This window comes from Oncorhynchus gorbuscha, linkage group LG03 (genome assembly GCF_021184085.1).
Source record: "Oncorhynchus gorbuscha isolate QuinsamMale2020 ecotype Even-year linkage group LG03, OgorEven_v1.0, whole genome shotgun sequence".
NCBI classification, from domain to species: Eukaryota; Metazoa; Chordata; class Actinopteri; order Salmoniformes; family Salmonidae; genus Oncorhynchus; species Oncorhynchus gorbuscha.
The window spans coordinates 98,825,221-98,843,730 of NC_060175.1; the positions used below are offsets into that span (position 1 = coordinate 98,825,221).

Genomic DNA, 18,510 nt, shown 5'->3' on the forward strand with positions numbered 1-18,510 from the left:
CTACATGCTTTCTGGTAAGTTTTGAGTACAATACTGGGTGGGGTGAATATATTTCATGTGACATACAGTATGTTTTGTTAACTAATAAATAGTAGCCTACAGCAAAGTGTGTTTAAATCATGTCTAACTTGTTGACAGTTTCTGCTAGTTCATTTTTGCTACCATGTGGGGTTTTGCTAGCTTGATCCTGCTAACTGAAGAGTGTTAATTCACCTGTTTCCATACATGTTTCATTTGAAAACATTTAACTTACAAAGGAGTTGTTTAATCTAACTGCTTAACTATTTATCTGTAACTGTTTTTTGTTGTTGTTTGTTTTTTACTAATTTGTTTCTAATCTTTACAGGAAAATGCCACGGGCACTATCTGATGTGTGGAGACATTTCACTGCAGCTGTGTACATTAGCAAAAGCTGTGTACATTTGCAAATACCATGCCAAATCATATTTGAAGAATGCAACAAAGATGCAGAATCATCTGGCCATGAAGTTCCCTCAGCGCTCACAACAAGCAACCTCTGACAAAAATCCCTTTACTTCTATTCGAGGTGAAAATTATAAATCAGACACTTTAGCAATAGCAACAGCTCATGGTCCTCCTGGAATCAAAGGTTTTTTGACTCAATGGAGGAACGTAGTCAGAATAACGCTGATTAATCTCTTGCTCAAGCTGTGTATGCAACTGGTTCATCTCTGATACTCACAGGCAATGTGTATAGGAAGAGATTTCTGAATGATCTTCGCCCAGCATACACCAAGCAAAACAGAAAGCAGACTATTGCAATCATCTCTGATTGTTGGTTGAATGTTCGTGGGCAAGGAATAATTAACCACATCATCTCCACCCCTCAACCAGTATTCTACAAGAGGACATACACAAGGGACAACAAACACACTGGTCTTTACATTGCAGATGAGCTGAATGCAGTCATCAATGACCTTGGACCACAGAAGGTATTTGTACTGGTGACAGACAATGCTGCAAACATGAAGGCTGCTTGGTCTAAAGTGGAGGAGTCCTACCCTCACATCACACCCATTGGCTGTGCTGCTCATGCATTGAATCTGCTCATTAAGAACATCATGGCACTGAAAATAATGGATACAATCTACAAGAGAGCCAAGGAAATGGTTAGGTATATGAAGGGTCATCAAGTTATAGCAAGAATCTACCTCACCAAGCAAAGTCAGACGAAAAAGAGAACCACATTGAAGCTGCCCAGCAACACCCGTTGGGGTGGTGTCGTCATCATGTTTGACAGTCACCTGGAGGGGGAGGAAGTCTCTCCAAGTAATGGAGAGATATGGACAGCCCCATCAAGAGGATCCTCCTGGATGATGTATTTTGGGAGAGAGTGGTAAGCAGCCTGAAACCTATAGCAGTAGCCATTGCACGGATTGAGGGAGACAATGCCATCCTGTCTGATGTTCAGACTCTGCTTGCAGATGTAAGAGAAGAAATCCGTACCGCCCTGCCCACTTCACTGTTGCTCCAAGCTGAGGAAATTGCAGTTGTGAAATACATCAAAAAGTGTGAAGACATCTACCTGAAGCCCATATATGCCACAGCGTACATGTTGGACCCCAAGTCTGCTGGCAAGAGCATCCTGTCTGGTGCAGAGATCAACAAGGCCTATGGTGTCATCACTACCGTGTCTCGCCACCTTGGCCTGGAAGAGGGCAAGGTTCTTGGCAGTCTGGCAAAGTGCACTTCCAATCAAGGGCTTTGGAAAGGAGATGCAATATGGCAGTCATGCCAACGTAACTCATCAGCCACCTGGTGGAAGGGACTTTGTGGATCTGTGGGGATTTCCTCTGTTGCCTCCATCATCCTACAAATCCCACCAACATCAACTGCCTCAGAGCGCAACCGGTAGTTGTTTGGGAACACACACGCCAAAGCACGCAACAGGCTGACCAATACAAGGGTTGACAAAATGGTGGCCATCCGGTGAAATTTGAGGCTTTTGAACCTGACAACGAGCCATCCTTAACAAGGTTGGAAAGTGACAGTGAAGATGAGGTCTCAGAGTCTGATGTTCAAGAGTTGGACCAGGGAGAAGACATGGAAGCCTGAGAGGAAGACAACCAAAGCTTTAGTTTCTAAACTATCAGTTCACAGATGTATGTTGAAAACGTTTTTGGGAGATGTGATAGATCATTCAATATTCCCTTTCATCCCATGTGAAGAGTTACCTCATTTAAATAAAGTTACATTCGTAACTAAATTGTTTTAATTTCCATTGGAAGGACTTAATCATTTGCAGTGTCTATTTGTGATAAGGTAAAAGGTTTATGTTTCTGTCTCCATATGATATGGTAAATACTGTTGAAGTTGGAAGTTTACATACACCTTAGTCAAATACATTTAAACTCAGTTTTTCACAATTCCTAACATTTAATCCTACTAAAAAATCCCTGTCTCAGTTTAGTTAGGATCACCACTATATTTTAAGAATGTAGATTGTCAGAATAATAGTAGAGAGAATGATTTATTTCAGCTTTTATTTCTTTCATCACATTCCCAGAGGGTCAGAAGTTAACATACACAATTAGTATTTTGTAGTCTTTCAATTGTTTAACTTCGGTCAAACTTTTTTGTGTAGCCTTCCACAAGCTTCCCACAATAATTTGGGTAAATTTTGGCCCATTCCTCAACACAGAGCTGGTGTAAGTGAGTCAGGTTTGTAGGCCTCCTTGCTTGCACACGCTTTTTCAGGCCTGCCCACACATTTTCTATAAGATTAAAGGTCAGGGCTTGCGATGGCTACTCCAATACCTTGACTTTGTTGTCCTTAAGCCATAAGTTGGGAAGTATGCTTGGGGTCATTGTCCATTTGGAAGACCCATTTGTGACCAAGCTTCAACTTCCTGACTGATGTCTTGAGATGTTGCTTCAATATATCCACATCATTTTCCTACCTCATGATGCCATCTATTTTGTGAAGTGCACCAGTCCCTCCTGCAGCAAAGCAACACCACAACATGATGCTACCACCCCTGTGCTTCACGGTTGGGATGGTTTTCTTCGGCGTGCAAGCCTTCCCCTTTTTCCTCCAAACATAATGATGGTCATTATGGCCAAACAGTTCTATTTTTGTTTCATCAGACCAGAGGACATTTCTCCAAAAAGTCTGATCTTTGTCCCCATGTGCAGTTGCAAACCGTAGTCTGGCTTTTTTATGGCGGTTTTGGAGCAGTGGCTTCTTCCTTGCTAAGCGGCTTTTCAGGTTGTCGATATAAGACTCGTTATACTGTGGATATAGATACTTTGTACCTGTTTCCTCCAGCTTCTTCACAGGGTTCTTTGCTGCTGTTCTGGTATTGATATGTACTTTTTGCACCAAAGTACATTCATCTCTAGGAGACAGAATGCGTCTCTTTCCTGAGCGGTATGACGGCTGCGTGGTCCTATGGTGTTTATAATTGTGTACTATTGTTTGAACAGATGAACGTGGTACCTTCAGGTGTTTGGAAATTGCTCCAAATGATGAACCAGACTTGTGGAGGTCGACAATTTCTTGTTCTGAGGTCTTTCCTGATTTATTTTGATTTTCCTTTGATGTCAAGCAAAGAGGCACTGAGTTTGAAGGTAGGCCTTGAAATGCATCCACAGGTACATCTCCAATTGACTCAAATTATGTCAATTAGCCTATCAGAAGCTTCTAAAGCCATGACATAATTTTCTGGAATTTTCCAAGCTGTTTAAAGGCACAGCCAAATTAGTGTATGTAAACTTCTAACCCATTGGAATTGTGATACAGTAAATTATAAGTGAAATAATCTGGCTAAACAAATTGTTGGAAAAATGGTGTGTCATGCACAAAGTAGATGTCCTAACGAACTTGCCAAAACTATAGTTTGTTAACAAGATATTTGTGGAGTGGTTGGAAGACAAGTTTTAATGACTCCAACATAACTATATGTAAACTTCCGACTTCAACTGTATATCCAATGCAAAAAAACAGCTTCATTTAAATGGTATTAATAAACTCAGCAAAAAAATAAAAGTCTCCTCACTGTCAACTGCGTTTATATTCAGCAAACTTAACATGTGTAAATATTTGTATGAACATAACAAGATTCAACAACTGAGACAAACTGAACAAGTTCCACAGACATGTGACTAACATAAATGGAATAATTTGTCCCTGAACAAAGGGGGAGGTCAAAATCAAAAGTAACAGTCAGTACCTGGTGTGGCCACCAGGTGCATTAATCCCTGCAGTGCATCTCCTCCTCATGGACTGCACCAGATTTGCCAGTTCTTGCTGTGAGATGTTACCCCACTCTTCCACCAAGGCACCTGCAAGTTCCCGGACATTTCTGGGGGGAATGGCCCTAGCCCTCACCCTCCGATCAAACAGGTCCAAGACGTGCTCAATGGGATTGAGATCCGGGCCCTTCGCTGGCTATGGCAGAACACTATTCCTGTCATGCAGGAAATCACTCACAGAATGAGCAGTATGGCTGGTGGCAATGTCATGCTGGAGAGTCATGTCAGCATGAGCCTACAGGAAGGGTACCACATGAGGGATGAGGATGTCTTCCCTGTAACGCATAGCATTGAGATTGCCTGCAATGACAACAAGCTCAGTCCAATGATGCTGTGACACACCGCCCCAGACCATGATGGACCCTCCACCTCCAAATCGATCCCGCTCCAGAGTACAGGCCTCAGTATAACGCTCATTCCTTCGACGATAAACGCGAATCCAACCATCACCCCTGGTGAGACAAAACCGAGACTCGTCAGTGAAGAGCACTTTTTGCCAGTCCTGTCTGGTCCAGCGATGGTGGGTTTGTGCCCATAGGCGACATTGTTGCCAGTGATATCTGGTGAGGACCTGCCTTACAACAGGCCTACAAGCCCTCAGTTTTCAGAACTGACACCTTAATTGCCTACCGTCTGTAAGCTGTTAGTGTCTTAACAACCGTTCCACAGGTGCATGTTCATTAATTGTTCATGGTTCATTGAACAAGCATGGAAACCAGTGTTTGAACCCTTTACAATGAAGATCTGTGAAGTTATTTGAATTTTACAAATTATCTTTGAAAGACAGGGTCCTGAAAAAGGAATGTTTCTTTTTTTATTAATTTGCATATATTTATGTTAATTCCCATATATTCCCATTAATTCCCACGGAAAGTTTCCACCTCTGAATATTCCCCAAAATGTGCAAACCTCTCCACGCCTTACTTTCTCTGATGTGACAGGGTAAGTGTCCATGCAGGCAAGCTATTGCAGGCCGCAGAACAATGCTTGTTGAATCAGGTTTATTACGGTTGGGAAGGAACCGTGTGTGTGTGTGTGTGTTAATTCTAAGTGTTTACCTTGATGAGGATCTTCCCTTTGAGGATGTCTGGGGAGGGCAGGCGGCCCCGTTCATCTGCCTTGATGGCCGAGAGGTCCAGCTTGTCTCCCATCACCTCCACCAGGTACTGGGCCATCTTCTTCTGCTGGGGGACGCTGCAGTGGTTCTCAATGGACAGGATCACTGGGTAGCTGACCGAGACAGACGTGGGTTACACAGAGACAGACATGGGTTACACAGAGACTCCGATACGGCCGTGGGTTACACAGAGACAGATGTGGGTTACACAGAGACAGATGTGGGTTACACAGAGACAGATGTGGGTTACACAGAGACAGACGTGGGTTACACAGAGACAGATGTGGGTTACACAAAGACAGATGTGGGTTACATAGAGACTCCAATATGGCCGTGGGTTACACAGACACAGGTAGGGCCGTGGGTTACCCAGACACAGGTAGGGCCGTGGGTTACACAGACACAGGTAGGGCCGTGGGTTACACAGACACAGGTAGGGCCGTGGATTACACAGACACAGGTAGGGCCGTGGGTTACACAGACACAGGTAGGGCCGTGGGTTACCATCACTACGAGACTTGAGAACAAAGACACAGGTACTGACAGATATATATATATCAGGAATGGGCAACTTTGATGGGGGTGGGGCCGCAAAATCTGAACTCATGAGGGGCCGCAGTGCATCCGCTAAGTTTAGGTAGCTGGCCACTAAACTAACTTATCTAAAAATCGTTAGCTAGCATGGTTAATTGTATGAATGTGACTGACATACAGTATCAAACGTTAAACTGCTGATGCACAAAACAAAATCGTAATTGCACCTTGTGTATTCTACTATTCTAACTTTAACAGTAAGTTGAGACCCCTAATATAGATAGTTCTGCATCTTTGGTACAGCCTTGGCAACAGGTGCTCACTATTCAGACACTTGACAGTACAGCAGTTTCATTATGATGTGATCTACCTCAACCCCTCTAAAATGTCAACTACAACAAAAATTAAACATTCTTTGTTGTAAGTTGAATACATTCCTGGCCGTTCAAATCAATTATCTACAGAATGCATTGTACTAGAAAAAGAAAAGAAGCACACACAGACCCTCCCCCATTGCTTTCTGTTACTTGTGGCTCTATATACAGTCTCTCGTATACAGGTTGCGTGCATTCTGATAATTCTATCAAGACTATCACCTACAGCAGCACCGCATCTCTGATGAGGTCTGTGTGGGTGTGCAGGTCATGTGGAAACACTCGCTCGCTACAGTGAGCCCATAGGAGTACAATACAATGCATCGTTGAGCAGTGTCTTTCAAAGATCCCGGGAACTCACTGTGTAGTCTATGATTGCTTTGATTTCAGCGGAGCATCAATTTGTACGCTTGCTTGGTTCAAGGGAACCAATACAAGGAAAGAGACTAAGGCGCTGAGAACAACTTAGAATAGGAATATTCTGAGAAAACCATATTTAATAGTTTATGACTTAGAAAGAACTATAATTGACCATGAGCCTTGTTCATCTGGCACATACCATACAGTGCCATCAGGAAGTACGGTTTTACTTTGTCCACAGTTTGTAGTTACAGCCTGAATTTAAAATGTCTTGATATTTTATGTCACTCATCTAAAACACAACACCCCATAATGTCAGCGGAATTTTGCTTTTAGAAATGTTTTGAAAATGTAAAAACATGAATAAGCTGAAACGTCTTGAGTTAATAAGTATTCAAACCCTTAGCTATTGCAAGCTTCAACATGTTCAGGAGTAGAAAGGTGCTTAACAAATCACATAAGTTGCATAGACATATTCTGTGTTCAATAATAGTGTTTAACATGATTTTAGAATGACTACTCCATCTCTGTACCCCACACATACAAGTATCTGTAAGGTCCCTCAGTCAAGTGGTGAATTTCAAGAACAGATTCAACCACACAGACCAGTGAAGTTGTTCAATGCCTCACAAAGAAGGGCACCGATTGGTAGATGTGTGGGGAAAAAAGCAGACACTGAATATCCCTTTGAGCATGGTGAAGTTATTAATTACACTTTGGACGGCGTAGCAATGCACCCAGTCACTATAAAGATACAGGCATCCTTCCTGACTCAGACGAGGATGGAAACTGATCAGTGATTTCACCATGAGGCCAATGGTGACTTTTAAATTGTTACAGAGTTTAAAGGCTGTGATAGGAGACAACTGAGGATGGAACAATAACATTGTAGTTACTCCACAATATGAACCTAAATGACTGAGTGTAAAGGAAGCCTGTACAGAATACAAATATTCCAAAATGTACATCCTGTTTGCAATCACACACTTAAGTAATACTGCAAAGAATGTGGCAAATAAATTAACTTTATGTCCCGAATACAAAGCATTAGGTCTGGGGCAAATCCAAATCCAAAACCATTGGCACACTGTATAGAGACTTTTCTATTGTGTTATTGACTGTACGCTTGTTTATTCCATGTGTAACTCTGTGTTGTTTGTGTCGCACTGCTTTGCTCTATTTCAACCAGGTCGCAGTTGTAAATGAGAACTTGTTCTCAACTGGCCTACCTGGTTAAATAAAGGTGTTCTCAACTGGCCTACCTGGTTAAATAAAAGGTGAAATCAAATTAAATGTTAAAAAAACAAAATCACTGAGTACCACTTCATATTTTCAAGCATGGTGGTGGCTGCATCATGTTATGGATATGCTTGTCATCAGCAAATACTAGGGAGTTGATTTTTAGGATGAAAAGAAACAGAATAGAGCCAAGCACAGGTAAAATCAGAGAAAACCCTGGTTCAGTCTGATTTCTATCAGACACTGGGCGACAAATTCCCCTTTCAGCAGAACAATAACCTAAATCTACACTGGAGTTGCTTACCAAGACAACATTGAATGTGCCTGAGTGGCCCAGTTACAGTTTTGACTTAAATCATCTTGAACATCTATGGCAAGACTTGAAAATGGCTGTCTAGCAATGACCAACAATCAACTTGACAGAGCTTGAATTTTACAAAGAATAAATGGGCAAATATTGTACAATCCAGTTGTGCCAAGCTCTTAGAGACTTACCCAGAAAGAAAGACTCACAGCTCGAGCTGCCGCCAAAGGTGCTTCTACAAACTATTGACTGACTGTGTGTGTGTGTGTGTGTGTGTGTGTGTGTGTGTGTGTGTGTGTGTGTGTGTGTGTGTGTGTGTGTGTGTGTGTGTGTGTGTGTGTGTGTGTGTGTGTGTGTGTGTGTGTGTGTGTGTGTGTGTGTGTGTGTGTGTGTGTGTGTGTGTGTGTGGGGGGGTGTACTTTGTTAAATTAGGTATTTCTGTATTTCATTTTCAACACATTTGCAAGAATTTCAAAAAACATGTTTTCACTTTGTCATTACGTAGTATTGTGTGTAATAACGAAACATAACATATTTCAGGCTGTAGGAACAAAATGTAGAACAAGCCAAAGGTTAGGAATACTTTCTGAAAGCCCTAACGAGGGTAAACTTTGTTTGGACGTTGTAAAGGCCCATTCACCGACACTGAAAAGATATAGCTAGCTAACAAACTCCTTTTCCACGTGGAAAAAAGACGGAAAGACTTGCTAGCTACGTTAGCTAGCTGGGATTTTCTACAAGAAATCTACCTCCAGGGGAAAAAAAAGCTTCTCCTCTAAGTGGGTGTGACACCTACTCCTGTTGCACTGCTGCACTGCTGCTTGGATTCCACCTGGCGTTCTGTTCACCGTCTGCCCTGGCCTGACTCCCCCTGTCTGGTACAGGTACCCCACCACACTCACCCTGCCCTGGCCTGTCTCCCCCTGTCTGGTACAGGTACCCCACCACACTCACCCCACTCTGTTCACAGTCTGCCCTGGTCTGACTCCCCCTGTCTGGTACAGGTACCCCACCACACTCACCCCTCTCTGTTCACCATCTGCCCTGGTCTGGCTCCCCCTGTCTGCTACAGGTACCCTACCACACTCACCCCACTCTGTTCTCAGTCTGCCCTGGTCTGACTCCCCCTGTCTGGTACAGGTACCCCACCACACTCACCCTGCCCTGGCCTGACTCCCCCTGTCTGGTACAGTTACCCCACCACACTCACCCCTCTCTGTTCACCGTCTGCCCTGGCCTGTCTCACCCTGTCTGGTACAGGTACCCTACCACACTCACCCTGCCCTGGCCTGTCTCCCCCTGTCTGGTACAGGTACCCCACCACACTCACCCCTCTCTGTTCACCGTCTGCCCTGGCCTGTCTCCCCCTGTCTGGTACAGGTACCCTACCACACTCACCATGCCCTGGCCTGTCTCCCTCTGTCTGGTACAGGTACCCCACCACACTCACCCTGCCCTGTCCTGTCTACCCCTGTCTGGTACAGGTACCCCACCACACTCACCCTGCCCTGGCCTGTCTCCCTCTGTCTGGTACAGGTACCCCACCACACTCACCCTGCCCTGGCCTGTCTCCCCCTGTCTGGTACAGTTACCCTACCACACTCACCCCTCTCTGTTCACCGTCTGCCCTGGCCTGACTCCCCCTGTCTGGTACAGGTACCCTACCACACTCACCCCTCTCTGTTCACCGTCTGCCCTGGCCTGACTCCCCCTGTCTGGTACAGTTATCCCACCACACTCACCCCTCTCTGTTCACCGTCTGCCCTGGCCTGTCTCCCCCTGTCTGGTACAGGTACCCTACCACACTCACCCCTCTCTGTTCACCATCTTCCCTGGCCTGTCTCCCCCTGTCTGGTACAGGTACCCCCACCACACTCCCCCTCTCTCCTGAGCTTTTGCTCACCTCCAGCACACACGCACTGCTGGTCAGAGTTACTGATCTTACAATGGCTAGCCTGAAGTTGTTATATTTTTCTTGTGCTTTATGCTATGATATTTGCCTCATGACTCCTGGTTGCTTTGTTGACTATGAACTTGCTTGTTTACCCAACTGTGGGACAGACTGTTTGTTCCCACCCTCGGGACTCTGACTATTGGCTACACAGACTTCTGGCCTCCCATCCTAACCACCCTCGCCGGCTTTGTATTCATGTTACCTGATGAAATTGCTGTACAATATGATCGAAGACACATTCAGGTGTCATAAATCAGCACTGCAGAGCTCTCCCTGTCCTCTGCTGAGCCCTGATTGTATTACTGCTGATGATATCTGGAAATGTGCATGTACACCCTGGCCCATTACTGTTGCTAGCCCCAATTCTGACTTGTGCTCTGATAACTGTTTCACTGATTTCTGGTCTTGTGAAAATCTGGGTTTTCTGCACGTTTCACTAGAAGCTTATTACTTAAAATTGATCAATTGAAAGTGTGGGTTCACAGCTCCAATCCAGATGTGTTGGTCATTACTGGGAAGTGGTTAAGAAAGAGTGTTTTGAATACTGATGTTAACCTTTCTGGTTATAACCTGTTTCAGCAAGACAGATCTTCCAAAATGTCATGGATCTTTACCAAGGATCACCTTCAGTGCTCGGTTAACTCTACCAAGTCTGTCCCCAAACAATTTGATTTGCTGGTTTTATGCATTAAAACTTTCAAATAACTCTTTATTGAGTGGGTGTCATCGGCCACCATCAGCACCGGCCTGTACCCTACCTGCCCTAAGCTCTCTCCTGTCCCCTTACACCAAGTCTGAATTTGTCCTGCTAGGTGACCTAAACTGGGACATGCTTAAACCACCTGACCAAGTCTTAAAGCAATGGGACTCCCTAAATCTTTCTCAGATTATTACCAATCCCACAAGGTATGACTCCAAACACACAGAAAAGGCTACTCTTCTTGATGTTATCCTCACAAATAACCCTGATCGGTATCAGTCTGGTGTTTTCTGTAATGACCTTAGTGATCACTGTTTTACAGACTGTGTTCGTAATGGCTGCTCAGTGAAACGACCTGTTCTGATTTGTCATAAACACTTGCTAAAAACCTTTAATGAGCAAGCCTTCCTTTATGACCTGGCCTTAGACATTTTTTTAAATATTTTCAGTGGTATCATTAACAAATACGAGCCCATAAAGACAATGAGAACTAAAAACAGGTTCAGCCCCTGGTTCGAATATGATCTGACAGTCACTCCACCACCAGTATTCCATATGGCAAATCTCTCAGCACACGCATACTCAGGCTGACTGGCTCTCGTTCAGGCAAATTAGAAATAAGTTCACTCAGGCTATCCGGAAGGCCAAAGTTAGTTACTTTAAGGAGCAGTTATTTCTCTGTGGACCCAAAGACGTTGTTCTTATGCCCTGACCATAGAGAGGTTTTTATTCTTTATGTTGGCTCGGTTCGGGTGTGACTAGGGTGGGTCATCTAGGTGATTATATTTGTGTGTTGGCTTGGTATGGTTCCCAATCAGAGGCAGCTGTTTATCGTTGTCTCTGATTGGGGATCATATTTAGGCAGCCATTTTCCCTTTGTGCTTCGTGGGATCTTGTCTATGTATAGTTGCCTGCAAGCACTATAGTAGCTTCACGTTTCGTTTTGCGATTTATTGTTTTCTTTGAATATCCCTTCGAAATAAAGAGGATGGAACCATCCCACCCTGCACCTTGGTCCAGTCATTATAATGACCGTGACAGTTCTGTAAAACTTAAAGACCTGGAGAATAAACCCTCCTCCTGACAGCTGCCCATGTCCCTTAATGTTGATGATGTGGTTGTTACTGACAAGGACCACATGGCTGAGCTCTTTAAATTACCACTTCATTAAGTCAGGATTCCTATTTGACTCTGCCATGCCTCCTTGCCTGTCCATCATTTGCTCATCTCCACACCTTCTAATGCAACCATCCCGATGCTCCTCCCTCTTTTTCCCTTGCCCCACTACAAGGTTTCTCCCTACAGGCGGGCACTGAGTCTGAGGTGCTAAAGGAGCTCTTTAAACTTGACCTCAAAAATGATCTGGATCTGATGGATTAGACCCTTTCTTCTGTAAGGTTGCTGCCCATATCATCGCCAAGTCCATCTCTGACCTTTTGAACCTGTCTCACCTCTCTGGGGAGGTTCCCATATCATCGCCAAGTCCATCTCTGACCTTTTGAACCTGTCTCTCCTCTCTGGGGAGGTTCCCATATCATCGCCAAGTCCATCTCTGACCTTTTGAACCTGTCTCTCCTCTCTGGGGAGGTCCCCATATCATCACCAAGTCTCTCTCTGACCTTTTGAACCTGTCTCTCTTCTCTGGGGAGGTTCTCATTGCTTGGAAGGCAGCCACGGTGCGTCTTTTATTTAAAGGGGGAGATCAAGCTGATCCTACCTTTTATAGGCCTATTTCTATTTTCCCCTGTTTAACAACAGAGTAAGTGGTATGTAATCTGGTTTCCGCTCAGGTTATGAATGTGTCCTTAAAGGTCCTCAATGATTTCACCATTGCCCTTGATTCTAAGCAATGTTGTGTTGCTATTTTTATTGACTTGGCCAAAGCTTTTGATATGGTAGACCATTCCATTCTTGTGGGCTGGCTAATGAGTATTGGTGTCCCTGAGGGGTCTTTGGTCTGGTTTGCTAACTACCTCTCTCAAAGAGTGCAGTGTATAAAGTCAGAACATCTGCTGTCTCGGACACTGCTTGTCAAAGGAGTACCCCAAGGCTTGATCCAAGGCTCCACGCTCTTTTCAATTTAAATCAACAACATAGCTCAGGCAGTAGGAAGCTCTCGCATCCATTTATATGCAGATGATAAACTTATATTCAGCTGGCCCCTCCCCGGATTGTGTTAAATGCTCTACAACAAAACTTTCATAGTGTCCAATAAGCTTGCTCTGCCCTTAACCTTGTTCTGAACACCTCAAAGACAAAAGGTAATGTGGTTTGGTAAGAAGAATGCCCCTCTCCCCACAAGTGTGATCACTACCTCTGAGGGTTTAGAGCTTGAGGTAGTTACCTCATACAACTACTTGGGGGTATGGCTAGACAGTGCACTGTCCTTCTCTCAGCACATATCAAAGCTGCAGGCTAAAGTTAAATCTAGACTTTGTTTCCTCTATCGTAATCGCTCCTCTTTCACCACAGCTGCCAAACTAACCCTGATTCAGATGACTATCTGATGACTAACTATCCATGCTAGATTACGGAGACGTGATTTATAGATCGGCAGGTAAGGGTGGCTCTGGAGCAGCTAGATGTTCTTTACTATTCCGACATCAGATTTGCCACCAATGCTCCTTATAGGACACATCACTGTACTCTTACTCCTCTGTAAACTGGTCATCTCTGTATAACCGTCACAAGATCCACTGGTTGATGCTTATTTATAAAACCCCTCTAAGGCCTCACTCCCCCCTATCTGAGATATCTACTGCAGCCCTAATCCTCCACATACAACACCCGTTCTGCTAGTCACATTCTGTTTAAAAGGTTCCCAAAACACACACATCCCTTTCCTGGGTCGCTCCATTTTTCAGTTTGCTGCAGCTAGCGACTGGAACGAGCTGCAAAAACACTCAAACTGGACGGTTTTATCTCCATCTGGTCATTCAAAGACTCAATCATGGACACTGACAGTTGTGTCTGCTTCGCGTGATGTATTGTTGTCTCTACCTTCTTGCCCTTTCGCAGGTCGTCTTTGTTGTTATTGTAGGTCTCTCTTTTTGTGGTCTCTCTTTTTGTGGTCTCTCTTTTTGTGGTCTCTCTTTTTGTGGTCTCTCTTTTTGTGGTCTCTCTTTTTGTGGTCTCTCTTTTTGTGGTCTCTCTTTTGCCATGATGTGTGATTTTATTTTTACTCCCAGACCCCGTCCCTTCTGGTAGGCGGTCATTGAAGATTGATTTGTTCTCAACTGATGTCTGGTTAAATAAAGTTTAAATAAAAAGAAAAAAATAATAGCATATTTGGAGCATATGAGAAAGCATAAGGTAAAGTAGGCTACATCTGAAAGATATATTGTTATATAGTTATATATTGTTATATATTGTTATATATTGTTATATAGTTATATTGTTATATATTGTTATATATTGTTATATTGTTATATATTGTTATATATTGTTATATATTGTTATATTGTTATATATTGTTATATTGTTATAAATTGTTATATATTGTTATATTTGTTATATTGTTATATATTGTTATATATTGTTATATATTGTTATATCCATTAAGATGTATGAACAATGATGTTAGGCTTAGCTATTGCGACAAAACGCTCTCAGACCGATATCTCATGAAATGCCTCTCGGGAACGCAATTGAATTCACCGCCTCATTCCCTTCCATTCTCCCATACAGGCTCAGGATGAAAGGACAGGCATTCAAATATGTTACGTGGGAGAGAAATGTCAAATCAACCTCATGTTGCTATAAAAAACCTTTTTGATTTATATAGGTATTTTTGTTAGGACAGTTAACCTGAGAAGCTAGCTAGGATGTCTGTGGACAAAACAAGAATTAAGAACTCAGAAGCAGACATTCTTACTCGTTCTTCACAAAGGCGTACTTGTTGATGGTCTCGATGACGTCTTTGAAGAGGATCTTGGAGGTGAGAGTATAGCCGTGGTGCACGATGGGCTCGCCGTCCTGCCCGTCCCAGCAGTCCACTGCAGTGGAGGGGAAGAAAAAGAATGGAGTGACCATGAGAAGGTTGTGTCCACAAAGCTAATTAATACTTCCTGTGTTAATCCTTCAGCTCACAAACTGTTACATACAAGGAACCCATTACATTCTCTGACTGAAGACAAGACAGACAATATTTGTACCAGTATGTAACCTCCATGTACAGTTGAAGTCGGAAGTTTACATACACTTAGGTTGGAGTCAATAAAATTAGTTTTTCAACCACTCCACAAATTTCTTGTTCACAAACTATAGTTTTGGCAAGTCGGTTAGGACATCTACTTCTACTAGTAATTTTTCCAACAATTGTTTACAGACAGATTATTTCACTTATAATTCATTGTATCACAGTCCAGTGGGTGATACAGTATCTGTATCTGTCCAGTGGGTCAGATGTTTACATACACTAAGATGACTGTGCCTTTACACAGCTTGGAAAATTCCAGAAAATTATGTCATGGCTTTAGAAGCTTCTGATAGGCTAATTGACATCATTTGAATCAATTGGAGGTGTACCTGTGGATGTATTTCAAGGCCTACCTTCAAACTCAGTGCCTCGTTGCTTGACAAAGGAAAATCTGGTCTGGTTGATCCTTGGGAGATATTTCGGTACCAAAAACGCCGTTAGATACCAAAATTATGTGCATATATTGAAGCAACATCTCAAGACATCAGTCAGGAAGTTAAAGCTTGGTCGTAAATGGGTCTTGCAAATTGATAATGACCCCAAGCTTACTTTCAAAGTTGTGGCAAAATGGCTTAAGAATAACAATGTCAAGGTATTGGAGTGGCCATCACAGAGCCCTGATCTCAATCCCATAGAAAATGTGTGGGCAGAACTGAAAAAGTGTGTGTGAGCAAGGAGGCCTACAAACCTGACTCAGTTCCACCAGCTCTGTCAGGAGGAATGGGCCAAAATTCCCCCAACTTACTGTGGGAAGCTTACGGAAGGATAACCGAAACGTTTGACCCAAGTTAAACAATTGAAAGGCAATGCTACCAAATACTAATTGTGTATGTAAACTTCTGACCCACTGGGAATGTGATGAAAGAAATAAAAGCATTCTCTCTACTATTATTCTGACATTTCACATTCTTAAAATAAAGTGGTGATCCTAACTGACCTAAGACAGGGAATTTTTACTAGGATTACATTTCAGGAATTGTGAAAAACTGAGCTTAAAATCTATTTAGATAAGGAGTATGTAAACTTCCGACTTCAACTGTATGTGCACTGGTACACGCTTGCCTGAGTAAACGTTTTGGGTGCATGAGTGAGTGTTATTCAGAGAACGGCGCCTTCCACAGACCTTCCACGCAGCGGCAGCCGGCCTGCAGCACCCAGGCGTACATGTCGAGGCGGGACTGGGACATGAGCTGGTCCCCCATCAGGTAGGTGTTGTGGGACGAGGCGATGAAGTAGTTGCAGAGTGGCTGAGACATGTCCTGGGTCACCACGTTGTGCTCTGGGTTGAAAATGTCCCCCTCCGGGCTGCGCATGTAGCTGGTGAAACCTGGGTCACAAAGCAAACAGATTTTTTTTTATGCAATAGAAAATAAAAAACATTCTGCAAACAATTATATCCAGGTAGTCGCCTCCCTGTTTCAGTCCGTTTTTGTCCACTTGGCGCCAAGTGAACGCAACCATTAAGAAGACCACATGTGAGAGACGTTGTAGACGGGGGATGGGATGGGAGAGACGTTGTAGACGGGGGGATGGGAGAGACGTTGTAGACGGGGATGGGAGAGACGTTGTAGACGGGGGATGGGAGAGACGTTGTAGACGGGGGATGGGATGGGGGATGGGAGACGTTGTAGACGGGGGATGGGAGAGACGTTGTAGACGGGGATGGGAGAGACGTTGTAATATAATGGGAGAATATAATATATGCCATGGGAGAGACGTTGTTATCCAAATGGGAGAGACATTGTACAGTCATGGGAGAGACATTGTAGACGGGGATGGGTGGTCCCGGGGATGGAACGTTGTAGACCTGGGGATGGGAGAGACGTTGTAGACGGGGCTATGGGAGGACCACTGTAGACGGGGGATGGGAGAGACGTTGTAGACGGGGGATGGGAGAGACGTTGTAGACGGGGGATGGGAGAGACGTTGTAGACGGGGGATGGGAGAGACGTTGTAGACGGGGGATGGGAGAGACGTTGTAGACGGGGGATGGGAGAGACGTTGTAGACGGGGATGGGAGAGACGTTGTAGACGGGGGGGAGAGACGTGGGAGGGAGACGTTGTAGACGGGGGATGGGAGAGACGTTGTAGACGGGGGATGGGAGAGACGTTGTAGACGGGGGATGGGAGAGACGTTGTAGACGGGGGATGGGATGGGAGAGACGTTGTAGACGGGGGATGGGATTGGAGAGACGTTGTAGACAGGGGATGGGATTGGAGAGACGTTGTAGACGGGGGATGGGAGAGACGTTGTACACGGGGGATGGGAGAGACGTTGTACACGGGGGATGGGAGAGTCATGCGACAATCGACTGATAAAAGGACAATAGAAAGTGGAACCAAGCTCTTACCATCAATACCCAGAACCCCTTGCTTCTGGTTCTCGGGGCATGGCTCAAATTTGTTCACAATCTCAATGCAATGGTCTTTGGTTACCTTCGTCATCTACAAAACAGAAAAAGACAAAACAAACGCACAATAAACAAATAGTTTTAAAAATGCAGATCGACTACTGTAACTAATAATCAAAACCCTCTGCATAACAGGAAACATTGGGAGAGTTGGTGAAGATAAATTCCTGTTAATCCAATGAAGACATGTCCTCACATGCGGCTAATATCCCCCATCCCTGTGCTAAAATCCAATTGTCCGCCTGACAGCTGACTTTTTAAACTGGCCGATTGGTCGATCTGATATCCATCAATGTCAATCATCGTCAGGCTCACCCAAAATGGGTGGAGGGGGAAGGGGCAGGGGGGTGACACTCACTTTGTCGCAGAGCCAGTCAATCCCCCCCCCCCCCCCCAGTTGAGTGCTGCACACTACTAGATCTGGGAGACAGAGGCTTTAAGCTAAGTAGCTTGGACTACTTACAGAGATGGGAAACTGGCGTTTCAAGGACAGATTGAGAAGCTAGCTAGCGAAAAGGTTGTGCCACTTTCCCCTGGTCACTTACAATCATTAGTGATTTGACATCAAACTGCTTTCTGACCATGGTTTTGCCCCGATTCCCGATCACGAGAGGCTAAAGGGCTTTTTAAGAAGTGGGTAAATGTGGAAAAATGTGTTTGGCTAACGAGCGCGTAGAGTGGAGACACTTTGGGTACAGCGGCACAAATGGTGATGAGATGGGAGAGTTAACACACGCACACACAGCGAGAGAGAGAGAGAGCTAGTAAACACAGTTAATCAGAGAAAGCAAGGCAGGCTGAAGCTAATGATGCCAGCAGAGAGGAGAGGAGCTGGAGACCGCCCAGCTGCATCCTGTTTGAAATAACTCACCTCGTTAAACCACCACAACCCTCCCCAACAAAGTAGGGAGTTGTGGAACATCAAACACAATTAGCCCAAATAATATACCCCAGCTTCTGAAATGGGCAGACTAGACATCAACTGGGATCCAAACACCAAACAAATGCATTTTCTCCCCGCTTCATTTTGTTGACTGCAAATTA

At 44.2% G+C, this 18,510-nt stretch overlaps 1 protein-coding gene across 1 annotated transcript in view; it reads right to left on the bottom strand.

Moving 5' to 3' along the window:
- LOC124032352 (1-phosphatidylinositol 4,5-bisphosphate phosphodiesterase eta-2-like) overlaps positions 1-18,510 on the bottom strand; it is a 314,070-nt gene that overhangs the window by 62,288 nt on the left and 233,272 nt on the right. Inside the window, exons 7-10 of the mRNA XM_046344691.1 lie at positions 17,407-17,500; positions 16,179-16,382; positions 14,732-14,852; positions 5,334-5,505 (exon numbers count right to left, since the gene is read on the bottom strand). Coding sequence (XP_046200647.1) covers positions 5,334-5,505; positions 14,732-14,852; positions 16,179-16,382; positions 17,407-17,500 — 591 coding nt within the window. The remainder of the gene's footprint in view (positions 1-5,333; positions 5,506-14,731; positions 14,853-16,178; positions 16,383-17,406; positions 17,501-18,510) is intronic.